Source organism: Primulina huaijiensis, chromosome 4, assembly GCF_012295235.1.
Source record: "Primulina huaijiensis isolate GDHJ02 chromosome 4, ASM1229523v2, whole genome shotgun sequence".
NCBI lineage: Eukaryota > Viridiplantae > Streptophyta > Magnoliopsida > Lamiales > Gesneriaceae > Primulina > Primulina huaijiensis.
The window spans coordinates 10612570-10631926 of record NC_133309.1 but is presented as its reverse complement, the minus strand read 5'-3'; the positions used below and the strand labels follow the sequence as shown (position 1 = coordinate 10631926).

At 38.0% G+C, this 19357-nt stretch overlaps 1 protein-coding gene across 2 annotated transcripts in view; it reads left to right on the top strand.

The window, feature by feature from the left end:
* The first annotated feature begins 1621 nt into the window (after window positions 1-1621).
* The window catches only part of LOC140975308 (uncharacterized), a 31768-nt gene continuing 14032 nt past the window's right edge, over window positions 1622-19357 (top strand). Inside the window, exons 1-10 of one of the 2 annotated variants that reach the window (XM_073438959.1) lie at window positions 1622-1739; window positions 2403-2817; window positions 2960-3206; window positions 3288-3400; window positions 3548-3627; window positions 11507-11648; window positions 11754-11834; window positions 12834-12938; window positions 13042-13224; window positions 13613-13705. In XM_073438959.1, the coding sequence (XP_073295060.1) occupies window positions 2425-2817; window positions 2960-3206; window positions 3288-3400; window positions 3548-3627; window positions 11507-11648; window positions 11754-11834; window positions 12834-12938; window positions 13042-13224; window positions 13613-13705 (1437 nt within the window). In that variant the 5' untranslated portion in view covers window positions 1622-1739; window positions 2403-2424. The remainder of the gene's footprint in view (window positions 1740-2402; window positions 2818-2959; window positions 3207-3287; window positions 3401-3547; window positions 3628-11506; window positions 11649-11753; window positions 11835-12833; window positions 12939-13041; window positions 13225-13612; window positions 13706-19357) is intronic. The other variant, XM_073438960.1, reaches the window with a different exon arrangement.

Below are 19357 nucleotides of genomic sequence, written 5' to 3'. Positions count from 1 at the left end.
TTAGCCTCTGTTTACCATGCTGTGCAATAATATTAGGGGGTTTTCCCCTACCACCTCTTCCTCTATAAAAGGAATCTCCACGACCTCGAGAATTCGTATCTGTAAATAAGAACACTAAGATAAATATTCTCTGGTTAAGAAATCTGGTAAGTGATTATCTTCACATTTTTTGTATATAATTTCAAAATCAAAAGGAGCTAAATGTGTCTGCCATCTTGCAAACATTTGCTTAGACACATCATGTTTAAAATCTTTTAAAAACATAAATTTTGCAGATTTGCAATCAGTTTTTATAATAAACTTTTGATTATATAAATCATCTTGAAATTTTAAAATACATCTTACAATAGCTAAAATTTCTTTTGCTACTGTAGAGATTTTTTCTGGGCATTATTCCATTTTCGAGAATAAAATCGAATTAAATATTCTTGTTTTGTTTTGGGGTCTATTTGTTTTAAAATACCTCCAAAACCTATATCTGAAGCATCATTTTCAACAATTTTATCCTATTGGGGATTTGCAAGTATTAAACAAGGAAGATTTTTAAGTTTTTCCTTTAAATTTTTAACTGCTTCAGTATGTTTAGCATACCAAGGTGAAGGATTTTTCTTTAATCTATCATATAAGATAGCAGAATCATTTGTAAGATTTTTAATATAAGGAAAAATATAATTTAAACTTCCTAAAAATCTTTTTAACTGAGTTTTATCAGTTATAATATCAGGAAATTTTGAACCAAATTCTATACTTCTTTGTATAAGAATTATTTTTCCTTTTTCAATCATATGACCAAGAAATCTAATATTTGTTTGAAACAAAATCATTTTAGACTTTGAAATTACAAGGCCATTTTATATAACAATATTTTTAAACATGTCTAGATGTTTAAAATGTATTTCTATATCATTTGAAAAGACTAAAATATCATCAATCATTCATAATTTGTTGAAATTCTAAAGGAGCATTTTTAAGGCCAAAGGACATAACTGTCCATTCATAATATCCTATTGGAACATTAAAAGAAGTTTTATATCTATCATATTCTTTAATTTGAATCTGGAAAAATTCTGATTTTAAATCGAATTTTTAAAATATAATAGCATTAACAAGCCTATCTAATAAATCTTTTTTTATTAGGAATTGGATGTCTAATTCATTTCAAAACCTTATTAATAGGTATATAATTAATGACTGATCTAAGAACTCCTCTTTCTTGCTCAAAATGTTTATTAACATAAAAAACAGTACATGACCAAGGAGATTGAGAAACTGTTATTAAACCTTTATCTAATAAATAATGAATTTCTTTTTACATAATTATAAATATTCAGAATTCATTTGACAAGGACGAGACTTGGTAAGAATATTTATTTCCTTAAAATCTTCTCCATATGGAAGATAGATTATATGTTTTTTTCTATTCCAAAAAGCATTTGGAAGATCATTACATATTTCTAATGAAAATTTATTATAAATAAATTTAAGATTTTCTTGTAATTTAAGATTTTTAATGTATTATCGTTATAATTTTAACTTATTCTTTTAAAAAATTAATTTGAAATTTTTTTATAAATCTTTTCATGTAATTCATTTAATTTAAATTTAAATAATTAAATGCGTAGAAAAACAAATTAGATTAGATTTGAATAGCGATTTTATTTATACTTTCTCAGCGATCGAGACTCTCTCTCAAAAAGCCTTCGAATTTGAGAAGAGCCGTCCGGAAACTATTATTCCTGGTAAATCTTTGCGTACGTTTGTATATTTGTGTGTAATTATGCTTGTGATATTGATGGATTTTAAGCATATTACGCTCGCAAATTCCTTGTTTTTTTGAAATATTTCCGTGGATTTTTGTTTATGTTGCCAGATCTCGGAGTTTTGCATTTGTTTTGATTTTCGTCACTCTTAGAATGTTTTGATTTTGTGTAAAAATCAAATTGTGCGAGTTGGTGAAATTTTCCAGCTATTATTTTTTTGTTATCGTAATTGGCATTTCTATTCTGGGATAAAAGACTGAGATCCGGAAGTTTTCTGTAAAGAAGTTACAAAGGGAAAAGTTTTCCCGTTCGATATTGTTGACGCTTTTGTTTTGGCATTTGGCTGTTGAAAGTGGCGAGTTACTTGTATTAGGGTTTTCCGGAGTTTGGTGTGAATACTTACTTCTGTTAGGATTTTCAGGGTTTGGGAGCTGGACTGATTCTGATATTGGGATTTTCAGGATTTGGGGTTGAATTTCGTGAGATTTCATGTGTTATTTCAAATATCTAGAAAATTCTCGATATCAAGTTTTTGGCAGTCTACTTCTGTGGTTATGGTTTTGTTCTTTGTACAATTCTATAAATTATAATACCTAAATCTCCCTTCATTTTCATATTTTTTTTTCCACTTTTGTGGTGAAGTTTTGAGCTCCAGGAAAACACAATGTCGACTGTGGATGAGCCATTGTATCCAATAGCAGTATTGATAGATGAGTTAAAGAATGATGACATTCAACTACGATTGAATTCTATCCGCAGACTTTCCACAATTGCACGTGCACTTGGGGAGGAGAGGACCCGAAAAGAGTTGATTCCATTTTTAAGTGAGAACAATGACGACGATGACGAGGTGTTGCTTGTTATGGCTGAGGAATTGGGTGTATTTATTCCCTATGTTGGAGGAGTGGAGCATGCACATGTGTTGCTTCCTCCTCTGGAAACACTTAGCACTGTGGAGGAGACCTGTGTGCGGGAAAAAGCGGTGGAGTCATTATGCAGAATTGGTTCACAGATGAGGGAAAGTGATTTGGTTGACTGGTTTATTCCTCTTGTGAAGGTCAGTTATGACCTGGTATATTGCTTATGATTTTTAATTTTATTCTGTAAAGTGTTAATAGGCATAAAGAACTGATACAATTTAAATTATTCTTTCTCTGCTAAAACTATTTGCTTGAACTTGATTTAATTATTTACTACAGAGGCTGGCAGCTGGTGAGTGGTTTACCGCTCGGGTGTCAGCTTGTGGGTTATTTCACATTGCTTACCCAAGTGCCCCAGATATGTTAAAGACAGAGTCGAGATCAATATACAGTCAGTTGTGTCAAGATGATATGCCAATGGTGAGAAGGGCTGCTGCAACGAACCTGGGAAAATTTGTTGCCACTGTGGAACCTGCTCATCTCAAGACGGACATTATGTCAATGTTTGAGGATCTTACACAAGATGGTAATCCAACTTTGAGTTATTGTATTTAACCTAATCACTCATTTTATTTTACATTCATGATTCCTCATTTCCTTTTTTCAGATCAAGATTCTGTTCGGTTACTAGCTGTGGAGAGCTGTGCTGCACTTGGAAAATTGTTGGAGCCTCAAGATTGTGTTGCACATATTCTCCCCGTAATTGTCAACTTCTCGCAGGTACAGTTTTACTGTTTTTGATGATCAGTGCTAAACATATTTAACGTCTTAGTGTTCGGAAGTCTATAATTGTTGTATTCTTGAATATTTTACTTGGTATTGTGGACAATCCTGTGTTTTAACATGCTTGAAAATTGTCTGTATCAGGATAAGTCTTGGCGTGTTCGCTACATGGTTGCCAACCAGTTGTATGAACTTTGCGAGGCTGTTGGACCTGAACCTACTAGGTTAGTATTATATTTGATTTTTTGTGATGCGTTCTTGGTTCTCTGTACGGCCTGATGCTAATACAAATATCTTCTTTTTACATTTAATTTGCACGAGTAAAGGATCGGGTTATGGGTCGGTGAAGGGGTTGATCGTTTAACTCTGAGATTTGTTTGTAGCTTTTTCTACCTTGTCTACCTATTTTTTGGATGTTAGAGGCTCGTTTGAGAGAACCTCGTGATTTTAATATTAGCTATATTTTTTGAGAAAAGACTGAATGCTTTATTTCTTTCATCAGCAGCCATTTAAATACAAGATAAGCATTAAATTAGCATCCAAGAAATCTGCCCATTATTACCCTATCTAGGCTCAAGATTCTAGCACTTATTAAAAGAAAGTAAATAAAATTCAATAAATCAAATTCCTTATTTTCTAAACTTCCCATAAGTAAATATTTGATATAGCACATCCTTGATTTTTGCTGATCGATTTTTGTTTGAGTTGGGCGGCTGGGCCCCATAGATTGAGTCCCTGACATCTGCTACCTTTTGGAAATCGTGGTTGTCCTCAAACACGAAAGAGGAAAATCGAGCTGTGAGCATGGGAGGAGCTTCTGTAGATGATAGGCTTTCCCAATGCACTACGACTTCAGATTTGCCTTGGTTCGTGCGTTTGTCCAATACTGCCATTGGTGAAGGATGAGATGCTTCGGAGGGAGAGGGAGAGGGAGAGGGAGAGGGAGGGGAGGTAGAAGTACTGGGTTGGAGAATGAACCTCTTTTAAACTTCTTTAAAGATGAGACATAAAAAATTGGGTGTGTCCTCGAGTTCTCTGGAAGGTGTAGCTTGCAAGCCACTTGCCCTACTTTGGCTAACACCTTAAATGGACCGTAGTAGCGAGGGGAAAGCTTTGCATTGCCTTTGGATGCTAAGCTTGGCTGTCGATAGGTTGGAAGCTTGAGAAGTACCAAATCCCCTTCCTTGAACTCCACTTCCTTGTGTTTATTGTCATGATGCAGATTCATAACATTCTGAGCTTGTAGCAAGTGATCACGAGCTTGGCGTAAAAGTTGGTCACGCTGTTGCAGTGCGTGATCCACGGCCTCCAGACGTGCCTGGCCGGGAGACAAGACAGAAGGCTTGGTGGTTGGCGATCATAAACGATCTCAAAAGGGGTGGCCTTAAGAGCTGTGTGAAAGCTTGTTTATGGCAAAATTCTGCCCAAACTAGCCATTCTAACGATTTCTTCGATTGATCACTTGTAAAGCACCTCAAGTACATTTCTAGAATGCGATTTATCACCTCGGTTTGTTCGTCGGATTGGGGATGATAAGCTGAGCTGAAACACAGTTTGGTGCCACTCAAACGAAAGAGTTCCTGCCAAAAAGAGCTTGTGAAACTTACGTCTCGATCGCTTACTATTGTTTCGGGTAGGCAATGTAACTTGAAGATGTTGTGGAAAAAGATTTTGGCGACTGAAACTGCAGTGTATGGATGTGCTAAGCCAATGAAGTGAGCATATTTAGAAAAGCGATCGACAACCATGAAAATTACAGTCTTCCCTTGTGAGGTAGGCTACCCCCACCCTTCGATGAAATCTATTGAAATGCCGGCCCAAATGTGGTAAGGGATGGGCAGATGTTGTAAAAGTCCAGCTGGCTTCATTGTTTTTGTTTTGTTGTGTTGGCATGTGGAACAATTGGACACTACTGCTTGGACTTGACGTTTCATCCTTGGCCAATAAAAATCTCGTCCTATGCGGTGGAGAGTGCGTTGGTAGCCTTCATGACAGCCTTCATGTACCATTGCAATAATAGGAACAGTTAGTGGTGATTGTGGAGGAAGGTAGATTTTGGATTTATACCACAGAATGTCGTTTTTAACCTCCATGGTCCGAAAGCCTTTCCAACTTGAGCCTCTTGAATTATGCGTTGCAGTTCTGGTTTATTAGAGTATGCTTCTCTGATGGCTGCCAGTAAATCCCATCGTGGTTTTGAAATGGCCATTAAACAGCCCTCTTCGCCTATGTGTGAAAGTGCGTCCGTCATGACATTTGATTTTCCTGCCCGATATTCTACCTTAAAGTCATGACCCATTAATTTGCTTATCCCCTGTTGTTGTGGAGAGGTTGAAATACGTTGTGCGAGCCAAAATTTGTGACTATAACAATCCGTACGAATGATGAAAGAGTTTCCCCAAAAGTAAGAGTGCCAATGACGCATGGCTTTGGTGAGTCCAATCAGTTACTTTTCATAGGCGGGTAGTTTCCTATGACGAAGAGCGAGTGCGCTGCTGACGAATGCAATGGGGAGCCTTTGCTGTCGAAGTACAACTTCCATTCCTGTTTCTGATGCATCACACTCCACGATGAAAGGTATGGAAACTCTGGAAGAGCAAGGACAAGTGTAAAAGTGAGCACTTTCTTCAATGTTTCATAGGCATGCGGGCTATCAGCTGTCCATGAAAAGCCTTGTTTGCGCAGCATATTGGTTAATGGGGCAGCAATAACTCCACAGTTTTGCACAAATTTGTAGTACCCTGTTAGTCCGAGGAAGCCCCAGAGTGCCTTTAGAGTTATGGGTTGTGGCCAGTGTTGAATGGCTGCTATTTTATTTTCATCCACGCTCACCCCTTTCCGTGAAACCCATAGTTTTGAAAAGCGTGCGCTTGGCTACGCCTAGGGCCGGGCGCACCCATTGGGCCTGGGTTATTACCTGCCTAGACGTGAGGCTCTGAGAGGCGCAAAAGCATGTGCTTTAAAGAAGTGAGCTGATATTTTGTTAGTGAATAAAAATTAACTCGGACTCAACCAATTTTGAAACTCAATTAGCAAAGCCCCTGACTATTTAATGATTAAAAAAAGCATGTTGTCACCCATTTATGCTAGACATTTTTAACCGAAAGTTGATAAGTCGTCTATTCAAAGTTTTGCTGTAATCTTTCTTCTGTTACGATGATGATGATAGTTGAGCAGGATGATGAAGAATTTGATGATTTAAATGATATTGTAATCCTTTATACAAACTTTTAATCTAATTTCTTCTAGACTCATGACTCATCATTGTTCTGGATTACGACAACGACGACGACGACGACGACGACGATCATATAGTTGCAGACATCGAATAGGAATTTGATGATTTAGATATTTGAAGTTTGTTTTAATATGCTATGAATTGATGATTTACGAATGAACTTTAGATGATTAAATTTTTTTATGGTTATGATATGATTTACGATACATTATCTATTAATGGATTTTTAATTAAAATGTTTGCTATCTTTGTTAAAAATATTTAATTTATATAATATTATAGTATAAATCTATAGAATTTTAATTTTATGTTAAATGCTCTTTACTTCGATAAAGCGTGCGCTTTGTCTTGCGTCTCTGGCTCCAGGGTACCCTAGTGTTTTAGTGCGCCTTGCGCCCTAAATAATTATGGTGAAACCACATGTCCCAAGTAAGCAACCTGTCTTTGAGCGGAGTAACATTTGTATTTCTTAATGAATAAGTGCTGCTGTTGCAGGAGTGTGAAAACCGTACGAAGATGGAAAATGTGATCTTCCCAGGTTGCGCTGTAAACGAGGATGTCATCGAAGAAAACCAAAACAAATTTCTGTAAAATTCCGCCAAAAATCGAATTCATTAAAGCTTGAAAAGTAGAGGGCGCATTAGTGAGGCCAAAGGCAGCACCGTAAACTCATAGTGGCCGTGGTGGGTGCGAAAGGCCGTCATGTGGATGCTACTGGGTCCATCAAAATTTGATGTAGCCGGATCGCAAGTCTAATTTCGAAAAATATTCGGCGCCATGTAATTCCTCCAATAACTCGTCGATCACCGAAATGGGGAACTTGTCCTTTACTGTTTTTGTATTCATGGCACGATAGTCGGTACAAAAGCGCCATGTGTCATCTGATTTTTTGACTAACAATATGGGTGAGGAGAAAGGGGATGAGCTGGGTCTAATAATCCCCCTTTGTAGCATCTAATCACATTGCTTCTCAATTTCATCTTTTCTCAATTTCATCTTTCTGCATATGAGGATATCGGTAAGGTCTAACAACAATGGGGTTGTTACCTTGTTCCAGTAGGATTTTATGGCTGAATCCTCTTGAGGGTGGGAGTCCTTGAGGTTCCTCGAACAGGCTGCTGTAGGTATCTAGAAGGTGCTGTAACCGTGTAAGGGATACCTCCTCTGTTATAGTTGTCGAGAGGTTTCGGTGTGACGGATTGTAGGATGAGTCTCCGTGCCATGTAACTAACATGCCCTCCCTTACAAACTGCATATGCATTTTGTCAAAATCCCACGTGATACTTCCTAAGGAGTTGAGCCAATTTACTCCCATGACATCGCCAAATTCTCCTAGTGTGAGGACGTAAAAATCAACATGGAAGATATGCTTTTCCAACATAATCCGAACAGCCGAACACATTCCCGAACATGGTAGATGCTTCCCATTTGCGACCTTCACAGATATGTCTCCTCGTTGCGATATTTCAAGGTTCAATTGTAAGACCGAATTGGAGTCTAAGAAACAGTGGGTGCTGTCGGAATCAATAAGGACATGGAGAGGCATCGAATAGATGTATCCAATTATTTGCATAGTTTGGGAGTTGTTGATTCCCGTAATGGCGCGAAGAGAGATGCCCGGATCGTCTGGATTAATCTTGTCAACTTCATCTTCTTGGTTGAACGAACAGTTCATCATAGTTAAAGCACAACCCTCTTGTGCGTTGTTCCTTCATATGTGATCTGCTCAATTGCCTTGTGATCGATGGCTTGTGTTTGCTGGGATGGTACGTTTTTTTGGATACTTGGGTTCTTGTTGTAGGCTTCATGTGCTTCTTTCATATTAACGGGCCAGGCCCATAGCAGTTGTTAATTCTTTTGGGTGGTGAATGTCTACCTCAATCGCGATATGTTCTTGTAGGCTTCTAATGAAAATTTTCACTTCTTGCTCGCTTGTGAGGGAGGAAGCTCGTGCAGAAAGTTGGTCAAATTGACGCTGGTATTCTCATACGTGCCTATTTGTCGTAATTTCGATAGTTCTCCCAGTTTGTCGGTGCGAATCGGTGGCCCAAACCTCACGTGGCAGTACTGTGTGAAAAACTCCCATGTAAGATCGGGTTGATCTCGCTTAAGTTTTAAGAACCACAATTGAGTGTCTCCTTTAAGATGAAAGGACACGAGCCCCACACGCTGATCTTCGGGCGTGCGTTGATGGCAGAAAAAATGTTCATAACGGCTTATCCAACTAATGGGGTCGGTTGACCCATCATAGGTCGGAAAATCCATCCTCGAACATTTGGGAATGAATTGATTCGAGTCCCCCAACTCATTGGATTTGTGCTGATCTCTTGTCCATGAATCAGATGCTCCGCTGCTATCCATACTGTCCTTGCTGGTTTTTGACACTTGAGCAACCAATTATTCATGCCTTTTGTGTAGATCTTGTTGGGTGTGTTCTTGTTCATCTTGCTGCGTGCTTGGTGTTCTCGTTCGGGTTTGAACATGTTAAAGAGGGTGGTAAGCTGCTCTTAGATTGCTCGCAAATCGCCCATAACTACTATATCTGATACCAACTTGTTATGAGCACGGGTAAAGGATCGGGTTATGGGTCAGCGAAGGGGTAGATCGTTTGAAGGATCGAGTGTGCTAGTGCCTTCGAAGGCATTTCGAACACTATATTCTCCGATGAGCTGCAATAGCTCGTGTTATAAGAATATTAACACCGATGAATTAAATCGAGTTTGGTTTAAACCAAGCGGAAGAAACTCGAAGTAATCTTTCGTGAAGAAGAATGTTATTAGAAAACATTTTAACTTATGTAAACTGAATAACTGAAAAATGGTAGATTAGTTTTTGCATCCATCAGTTTAGTTATGGTGACAACTGAACTGACGGATACTCTAACTGATCAAAACAATTTGAAAACAATAGTTAATCAATTAAATACACAAAATATGTTTATGGATATTCGAAGACTTCAACTGCTTCTACGTCACCCCTTCTACCACCACGGGTAAGATCCACTAGAAGACTTTGATTTATACAACACTTTGTACAAACCCACTCAGCTAGGACTTACACTACTGCCTAAACTGAACTCCTAGCTACGACTGAAGGCAACACCTTCCAGCCAATGTGTCAAAGACTACATACACAAGTTTAACGTCTTTGTGCAAGACGGTTTTTTTGAGCGGTTGAGAGTGTGAGTGTGAGAATTGAACAAGGATGTTCTCACATACTGAGGGATAAAAGCTTCTATATTAAGCTGATAACATGTTGAAGTGTCCCTCTGGGCTGATTGCTTCCGAAGGCTGATTTGCAATGTGCGTGCCTTTTTTTTTTCTCTCTTATTTGCGTTGTTGTTGATATTGATATATCTTGTCGAGTCTTCACCGATTTTCTCTTTATATAGGCGGGAAAGACTGATCGTACAGTGATACTCATTTATTGTATCCATTGCATCTTGAATTCGTTTCTTGGACTTTGTGTCTCGACTTTTCGACTGCCCTTCTGAAACGTTTTGTCTTTAATGCTCTGATGCAACGTCCATTATTGTCCTTTGACTGGACAAAGGCTTTGTACCTTCACGCACAGTTGCAATACATTGAAAGAGATTGTCTTCATCTAATACTGAAAGATTCTGACTGATGCTTCGGACTGGTCAGCTGAACTGGTCTTCAGTTGGGCTGATAAAATCAGTTGACTCGTCAGTTGAACTAATTTCATTCTCGTTCAGTTGAATTGATCAGCTGGGTTTCTTCATCAATTGAACACTCCTTCGGCTGGCCAAGTTTCTGAGGTTCTCCTGCTGAACCACCTATCAACTGGACAATCAGTTGGACTGCTCAATTAACGCAACAGTTAGACTGATTCAGTTTGTGCGATCAGTTAGGTCTTCAGTTTGCGATGTAAATAGCTCATTACTGATCTTAGCTTCTGTACACTAAGATAGATTATTAGTAACACAAATTAACAAGTTTTATTAACATCAAAATCAAGATTGCAAACTTGAAAAGTTCCAACATCGTTTAACTCTAAGATTTGTTTGTGGCTTTTTCTACCTTGTCTACCTATTTTTGGATGTTCGATGCTCGTTTGAAAGAACCCCGCGATCTCAATATTAACTATATTTTTTGAGAAAAGACTGAATGTTTTATTTCTTTCATCAACAGCCATTTAAAGACAAGATAAGCATTAAATTGACATGCAAGAAATCTGCACATTAGTCCCATATCTAGGCTCAAGATTCTAACACTTATTAAAGGAAAGTAAATAAAATTCAATCAATCCAATTCCTTATTTTCTAAACTTCCCATGAGTAAACCTTTGATATAGCACATCCTTGATTTTTGCTGCTTGATTCTTGTTTGAGTTGGGCTGGGCCCCATGGGTTGAGTCTCTGACAGAGTACTCAGGTACTCCACTTGTCCTATTTGTTTTTATCCATGTGTTATCATGACGCACTTACATTTTTATGCATGTAGAGTAACGAACTTTTGGCAAATCAGTGCTTTTAAATTTTCTTTCTGTGTAATTTAACCGAAATTCTTTTTGAGATTACTTTCAAATTTGAGAATGATGTTTTTCTCTTGATGAAGATTGTATCTTAATCGATCATGTTTAGCTACAACAAAGTTGCATAAAAGGACATACGCCAATAATAAATTTTTTGTTAATGTGGACACTGTTATCATAGTTGTATATGTTCCTATGTACCTTTTAGTTGTTTACGGTGTGTCTAGCGGAATATGTTCGTATGAACATGAGAACATCTACTTCCTAAATTTAACTGAATATGTTAATTTTTGCTGTGATTAATTTTTTAATCATGTCGCTAATGTTTCTCATTATGAATTGATGCATTATACTGTTATTATATGTCTCAGGACGGATTTGGTTCCTGCTTATGTTCGCCTACTTCGAGATAATGAAGCAGAAGTGCGTATAGCAGCTGCTGGAAAAGTCACCAAGTTCTGTCGGATTCTTAGCCCTGAACTCGCCATTCAGCATATTCTTCCCTGTGTGAAGGTATAAGCCAGATGTATTTTTTTTATGATAGTTGGTGAATTTATGGTTTATGTAATTGCTTTTTTTACCTTGCTATATAATAAAAGGCTGTGCTGCTGCTTGTAGGAATTGTCATCTGATTCCTCACAACATGTGAGATCTGCTTTGGCATCTGTCATAATGGGAATGGCTCCTGTCTTGGGAAAGGTGAAGTGAATTGCAACTTAAAGTTTATGAAAGACGATAATGATGCAAATTCTTTTTTCACGATGAACTGCTGATTAGTTTGGATCCAATGTATTTTAAGTAACATTGTTGGTATATAAAGACATATAGTTTTATGCAATCTGAACGCCTTTGCATGCGTTCAGAGATGGAATGGCAGTCTCTTTTTAGCTTCATAATTCCACATTATCGACTACGCTGAACGTTAAGTGTTTTATGCATATGTTGCCACATCCACCTGCTTGTTGCTGTATACTTGGTTTTTGCTGACGATTTATCTCAACCCTGCAATAGATTCAGCTGTTTTCTGTCATTATAGTTGTGTACAGTTTGTGCTGATGTCATAGGCATGGTTCTTGACAGAGTTTCAGTTCATCAATTTACAATTTATATCCATAAATAGCTTTTTATCTTGAAATGGTAACACCTTGTCATTCGACCTGTAGAATGTATTTTTTTTTCTTTATGCATACCAAATCTATGTTGTGGTTGGTGAGCCCGAGTCAGCATTGGCTTGCCTGAATTTAGATTCAAGATGTCTCTTTTGTTGTATATCCTTGAGTCTGGTATCGTGTGCAGATTGATCTCGGTTCTTATGAAGGAGCAGTAGGGTCTTATTAGGATTGCGTATTTAGCTTTGCAATATCTTGGGAAATAAAAATATCCTCTTTCTTAGACACTTTTCTGTGTTTTGGCCCCGTTTGGATCCTATGAGTTTTGGTTTAGTCACCAGTGCAGTATTTTTATGGATATGGATGTGAGGTGGTATTTGTTCTCCTTTCTAAACTCACCATGTATAATTTGTGTTGAAGAATTTTCAACTGATTGGTGATTCTTTAGTTGTTGTTTTCATGGTTTTTCAATATATTATCATTTATTACTTTCTTGGAGTCTGATTTCTTAAATAAAGAAGTAATTAGATACTCAGATTATTACGGTGGGTTTTAAAAAATTGAGGTCTTGTTTTTGTTGATGATACAGGATGCAACCATTGAACAACTTCTTCCTATTTTTCTTTCTTTATTGAAAGATGAATTTCCTGATGTTCGCCTCAATATCATTAGCAAGCTAGATCAAGTCAATCAGGTGTGTAATATTCCTTCAAATTGTTTCTTTTGTGAAAAGAACTTCTTCACCTGTGGCTATTTCCAAATATTGCTCTCTTATTCCTGTTTGTGGATGCTTGCAGGTTATTGGGATTGATTTGCTCTCTCAGTCTTTATTACCGGCTATTGTCGAGCTGGCAGAGGATAGGCATTGGAGGGTTCGGCTTGCTATCATAGAATATATACCACTATTGGCTAGTCAATTGGGTGTCGGATTTTTTGATGATAAATTGGGTGCCCTTTGTATGCAGTGGTTACAGGACAAGGTTGGTGTTTTTTCTTAGGATTATGCTCGGCTAACGTGTATACTTATTTTACAATTGATAGTTTTTTCTTGTTTTCCAATCTACATGAGAACTATGAAAGAGCGATGTCATGGCTGTTGTTAAGTTTGAATGGTGAGGTTACACTTGATGTTGTTCATGATGAGAGATTCAAATGAAATATGTAGATTCAACCTTGATTTATTTATTTGTTACTTCTTTTCAAACGACTTGTGCTTCTCTATTTTGATTTATGATATATTTATGTCAGTTGGCCATTTTTTTTTGAATAGGCCATTTTTTTTTACCTTTGTCATGGACTAATGCACATCAATGGGTAAAACCATTGAAATGGGCATCATCTAATGTCTTGCTGTTTGTTTTTGTAAAGGTACACTCAATTAGAGATGCTGCTGCTAATAATCTGAAACGCCTCGCTGAAGAATTTGGTCCAGAGTGGGCAATGCAGCATATAGTACCACAGGTTTGTTGATGATGGTTAATTATTCTGTTGTTTTGGTTCCTGCTTCCAGTGAAGTTACTAGCCTTGTCTTTCAGTTAACGTCTGATTAAATTGTCCGACTGATTAAATTATCGTTGTAGCTTGTACAAGAAGTCAGAGGAGATGTTTATATTTCAAGCTATGTACCACAGACACTTCTAAATTTTTTTTGAAGTATCGGACACGGATAAAACATGAATACGGATACGACACGCCTAACCGTGTCTCGGATACGGCAAAATCGGTATCGTTGACTTTTTGCATGTTTGACCAGTCGGATACGTCATTGACATGACTAGGATACGCCATGGACATGTTTTTGGATACGTTTCGAAATTTTTTTTTTGCCTTTTCTTTTTAAATNTATATTCTAATAATTGTCGTATCCTAACCGTATCGTGTCTTATATTTTTAAAGTTTTCCGTATCGTCGTATCCGTATCGTATTTGATATGATACCCGTATCCGTACCTGTATCCATGCAACATAGATACGGTATCCGTACCCGTATCCTGTATTCTACGACACTCATCATCAAGACGTGGACCTACAATGTCTAGGGTCATCAGAGCCCGCGGGTCCCGTCGGACAATGTAGTTCTCGATGCCCAACCGTCCACAATTCAGAACCGGGATGAGCTCAAAAGATATCAGACCCAACGTGATGTCATGCATAATATACCAAAGCAGTAAAACATGTATCATGCAATAGATAAATATGCAGCTTATAAGTGTGTATGTTACGCCTGGATATCTCGATCAGTATATCGCGTATCTCACTAAAACAATCTGGAAGAAAGTTTACTCGTCTGAATCTAGAGAATACCAGCATAATGAAATCACTATCAAGTCAGATCTTGGATTACCAAACATGCTTCAAAGTTCTTCCGAATGATCCTTAAATCACTATTTAAGGTTTTAGGATTATACTCGCGTCTGTTGTCAGCCCGCTGATGGTATCTCGATTTGCGTGTCTCAGTTCACCGACCCTTCTTCGAGTTGACAATAGGTCCGAAGCTTCCTGACACATGTCCTAGAAATTGGCTAGAAAACCTAAGGTATATGGTTAGAACTCGAGATCGAGGAGCTGAAGGAAATCGGTTTAGAAAACAAATAAAATCAGCTTTCGTTTATAGGCTGGATCTGGACTAGTTTAGAAGATCCGAAATCAATCTTATCTGCCACGTTTTATAATCTCATTTGTCTAGTTGGATTTCTCAGGATATTGAAATCTGAAGTAGATTGGGTGGTCAATTTAGAATTCGGTGGATCCCAACAGGTTGATCCAGAATTATCAATTTCTTAATAATACATAATTAACAACTCTTTAGTCATCACTTAATTAGTATTTCGTTCAAAAAAAGGATTATGCCTATTACATCCTCCCTTCCTTACAAAGATTTCGTCATCGAAATCAGAACTTTAGTACAAATGCAACTGAATAAAATATAACTCATTATTACAATGATACAACTCAAAACAAATGCGGATACGTTGTCATTGCACTTGCACTAGAACAAGTGGAATGGTCTTGGTTTTGAGCTTCTTTTTTCTACCCAGGATTATGAGCGGCTGCTTGACATAGGTCAAGTCTTCTTCAAGTTGAATATCTGTCGGATCAAGAACGTGCAATTCATCTGCTACATACCGTTGTAGCAACAATACATGAAAGACATTATGAATGCTGGACAGATACAACAGTAAAGCCAATCGATACGCCAAATTTCCAACACATTCCAAGATCTCGAAAGGTTCGATGAATCTATGGGCTAATTTTACCTTTAGTTCAAATCTCATCACTCTGCAGAATGGTTAAACTTTAAGAAAAGCTTTTTCCCCTGGCTGAAACTGTAGGGGTCTACGCTTGGTATTCGTGTAACTAGATTGACGATCTTGTACAATTTTAATTCTCTTCTGGATCCGTTCCACTTGGTCAATCGCTTGTTGCACTAATTCAGGTCCTTGCGCTTGTCGTTCTCCTATTTCGTCCCAAAACAATGGATTACGTCAACGTCTACCATACAATGCTTCGAACGGAGGCATACCGATGCTGTTGTGGTAACTATTGTTAAATGCAAACTTCACAAGCGGCAGATGATCATGCCATGCTGGTCCAAAATCCATAGCACAAGCACGTAACATGTCCTTGAGTGTCTGAATAGTACCCTCAGATTGATCATCGGTCTCTAGATGATATGCAATACTCAGACACAATGTTCCTAACGCTTTTTGAAAACTTTCCCAGAACTTTGAGGTAAAACGTGGGTCTCTGTCATTGACTACACTTGTTGGCACACCATGATATTTAGGACTCTCTTGGAGGTATAGTCTTGCCATGCGATCGAAACTATATTTCCCGACTATACGAACTGAAATGTGATGACTTAGTCAGTCGGTCTACAATTACCCAAATGACATCCTAATTCTTAGAAGAAAGCGGCAAGTGGGTGACAAAATCAATCGTCACATGCTCCCACTTCCATTCAGGGATATGAAGATTCTGAAGTAATCCTCTTAGTCGACGATGTTCAGCTTTCATTTGCTGACAAACCAAACACTTAGCTACATACTGCAAACATTTTGGTTTTCAAATCTTTATACATTTTCATGCTTCTAGGGTGGATACTCAACTTACGCCTATGGGCTTGAGATAAAATCTCGTCTCTTAAATTAGAATATTCTGGAACTACGATTCTCCCCGACAGACACAAGGTTCAATTTGTTTGAAACGCAAAGCTTGATGTGTTGTCTCCGTTATTTAACCTTGCTAACTTTTTCACATTTGGGTTAGAAAACCGAGCTTATCTGAATTTTGCATACAACATTGGTTCAGATAAAATACTCGTTACTTAAATGTTTTCTATTCCTTTTTTATGACGGAAGTGAACTACCAGAAAAAACAATTTGGATTACACTTGAGATGAAACTTGTATGAAGTGCAGATAATCTCACTTTGCGACTAAAAGCATCAGCTATGAGATTCGCTGATCTTGGATGATATTTGATTTCGCAATCATAATCTTTTAACAAATCCATCCATCTGTTTTGGCACATATTTAAGTCTGCTTGAGTGAAAATATACTTCAAGCTCCTATGATCCTTAAAAATATCAAATCTCTCTCCATAGAGATAATGTCGCCAAATCTTTAAAGTAAACACAATCGCTGATAATTCCAGTCATGAACTAGATAATTCTCTTTATGCTTCTTCAACTATCTAAACGCATGAGCAATCAAATGACCATTCTTGGTTAAAACACATCCAAATCTTTGAAGTGATGCATCAGTGTACACAACATACCCTCCTGTTTCAGACTGCAGAGCCAAAACTTGTGCAATTGTCAAACGTTGACGCAGTTCGTTGAAACTATTTTCACAATCATGTGTCCATTCGAACTGCACATTCTTACACTTGAGCTGTGTTAATGGCTTGGCAATATGAGAAAATCCGGAGACGAATCTATGGTAATAACCTGCCGAACCTAGAAAACTTTTTTTTTTGAGCCGACTCTGGTCGTGCTCAATTCAACACTGCTTCGATCTTGCTTGGATCCACTGATGTCCCATCTTTGGATATAACATGTCTCAAGAAGACAACATTGTTGAAATATCCACAACATAAATGAGATATCTCTCTCTTCCTTTCGCTAAAGTCCGTTGTGCCTCTAAAGCTGACACTACTGGCATTGGAGGTCGAGCTCCCGCATCGAAGAAGAACCAATTCTCGTCTCCTTCTGGACGAAACTGAGCGAGACATATAACAATCTACGGTCGCTCTATACTTAGTCAATAGGTCGATTCCCATAATACAATCGAAATCTTCCACATCCAATATCATCAAATTGGCCGACAAGTATTTTCTCTCCAACTCTATCAAACAGTCTACTATAAGTCGCGTAGCTAAAACTTTTTGTCCCATAGATGTTGACACCGACATCATAAACATCTAATGACACATTAGTTTATGCTTCTTAAAAAACATTGATGCTATAAATGAATGCAATGTCCCAATGTCAATTAATACATATGCAGTGATACCATATAAAAGGAAATTACTTGCAATGTCTCATTCGTTTTGCTCCTTAGCTTGCTCTTGGTTTAGGGCAAACGTTGCTGAGATACTTGCGATATCCCTCCACAACGGAAACCTTGAGCAGGAAAACCTTTCTGCTGCACATTGGCCTCAAACTATTTTCCATTGTAAAATCCTACCATAGAATCTCCGGCTCCACTCTGATCCTCCAAGTTAGGGCAATCTCTCTTCATGTGACCAAAACCACCACAATTGAAACATGCACTTGTTTCTCTTCAACATATGCAGGGATACCACATAAAAGTAAATTACCTGCAATGACTCTTTCGTTTTGCTCATCAGCTTGCTCTTGGTTTGGATTGCTGAGATCCTTGCGATATCCCTCCACGACAAGAACCTTGAGCAGGAATACCTTTCTGCTACACTGTGGCCTCAAACTGTTTTCCACTATAAGATCCTACTATAAAACTTTCGCCTCCAAGTTAGGGTAATCACTCTTCTTGTGACCAAAACCACCACAATTGAAACATGCACATGTAACTCTTCGACATAGTAATCACTCTTCATGTGACCAAAACTACCACATTTGAAACATGCACTTGTAACTCTTCGACATATGCAGGGATACCGCATAAAAGGAAATTACCTGCAATGACACTTTCGTTTTGCTCTTCAGCTTGCACGACAGGACCTTGAGCAGGAAAACCTTTATGCTACACAGTGGCCTCAAACTGTTTTCCATTATAAGATCCTACCATAAAACTTTCGCCTCCAAGTTAAGGTAATCACTCTTCATGTGACCAAAACCACCACAATTGAAACATGCACCTGTAACTCTTCGACATGGTAATCACTGTAGCGCCCTTACCCGAGCCACTACTAAACAGAGTAATAAGCATGCAACATTAAATCTTAATAACAACAATTAAACAGCGGAAACCCAATAACTTAATCATCTTACAACCCAAACGAAAACAGAACAAATAACAGCAGTCTTAAACATTTATACAACCACATTGAAAACAAAACTCTGAACGAGAAAACGATAAACCACGTAAAACCTCCACTGGATCACCACCGAAAACCCAACTGCTCTAGCCATTGTCTTGGTCGCCCGAACCTTCCAACCTAAGACCTGCCCCGTGGAATGGGGTGCCCAAGATGAGAACAAGGACGTGAGCGACAATCGTCCAATACGAGAATGTACGAGTATACAAACTGATATGATGCATGCGAAATGCAATATGTTCTGATATCAAGGATCAAGTCAAGAATCTCATGCTCAGTCTAGAGGCGCCTGAGTGTGTAGTCTCTGATTTGCCCTAGGCATGTTTTGGCTCCCACACTCATCATGAAGACGTTGACCTACAATGTCCAGGTAATCAGAGCCCGCAGGTCCCGTCGGACACTGTAGCTTTCGATGCCCCATCGTCCACAATACAGAATAGGGCTGAACGGTCCCAACAAATGAGGTATATCTCAAAAGAAATCAGGCTCAACATGATATGTCATGCATAATATGTCAAAGCAGTAAAACATGTATCATGCAACAGATAATTATGCAGCATATAAGTGTGTATACTACGCTTGGATATCTTAGTCAG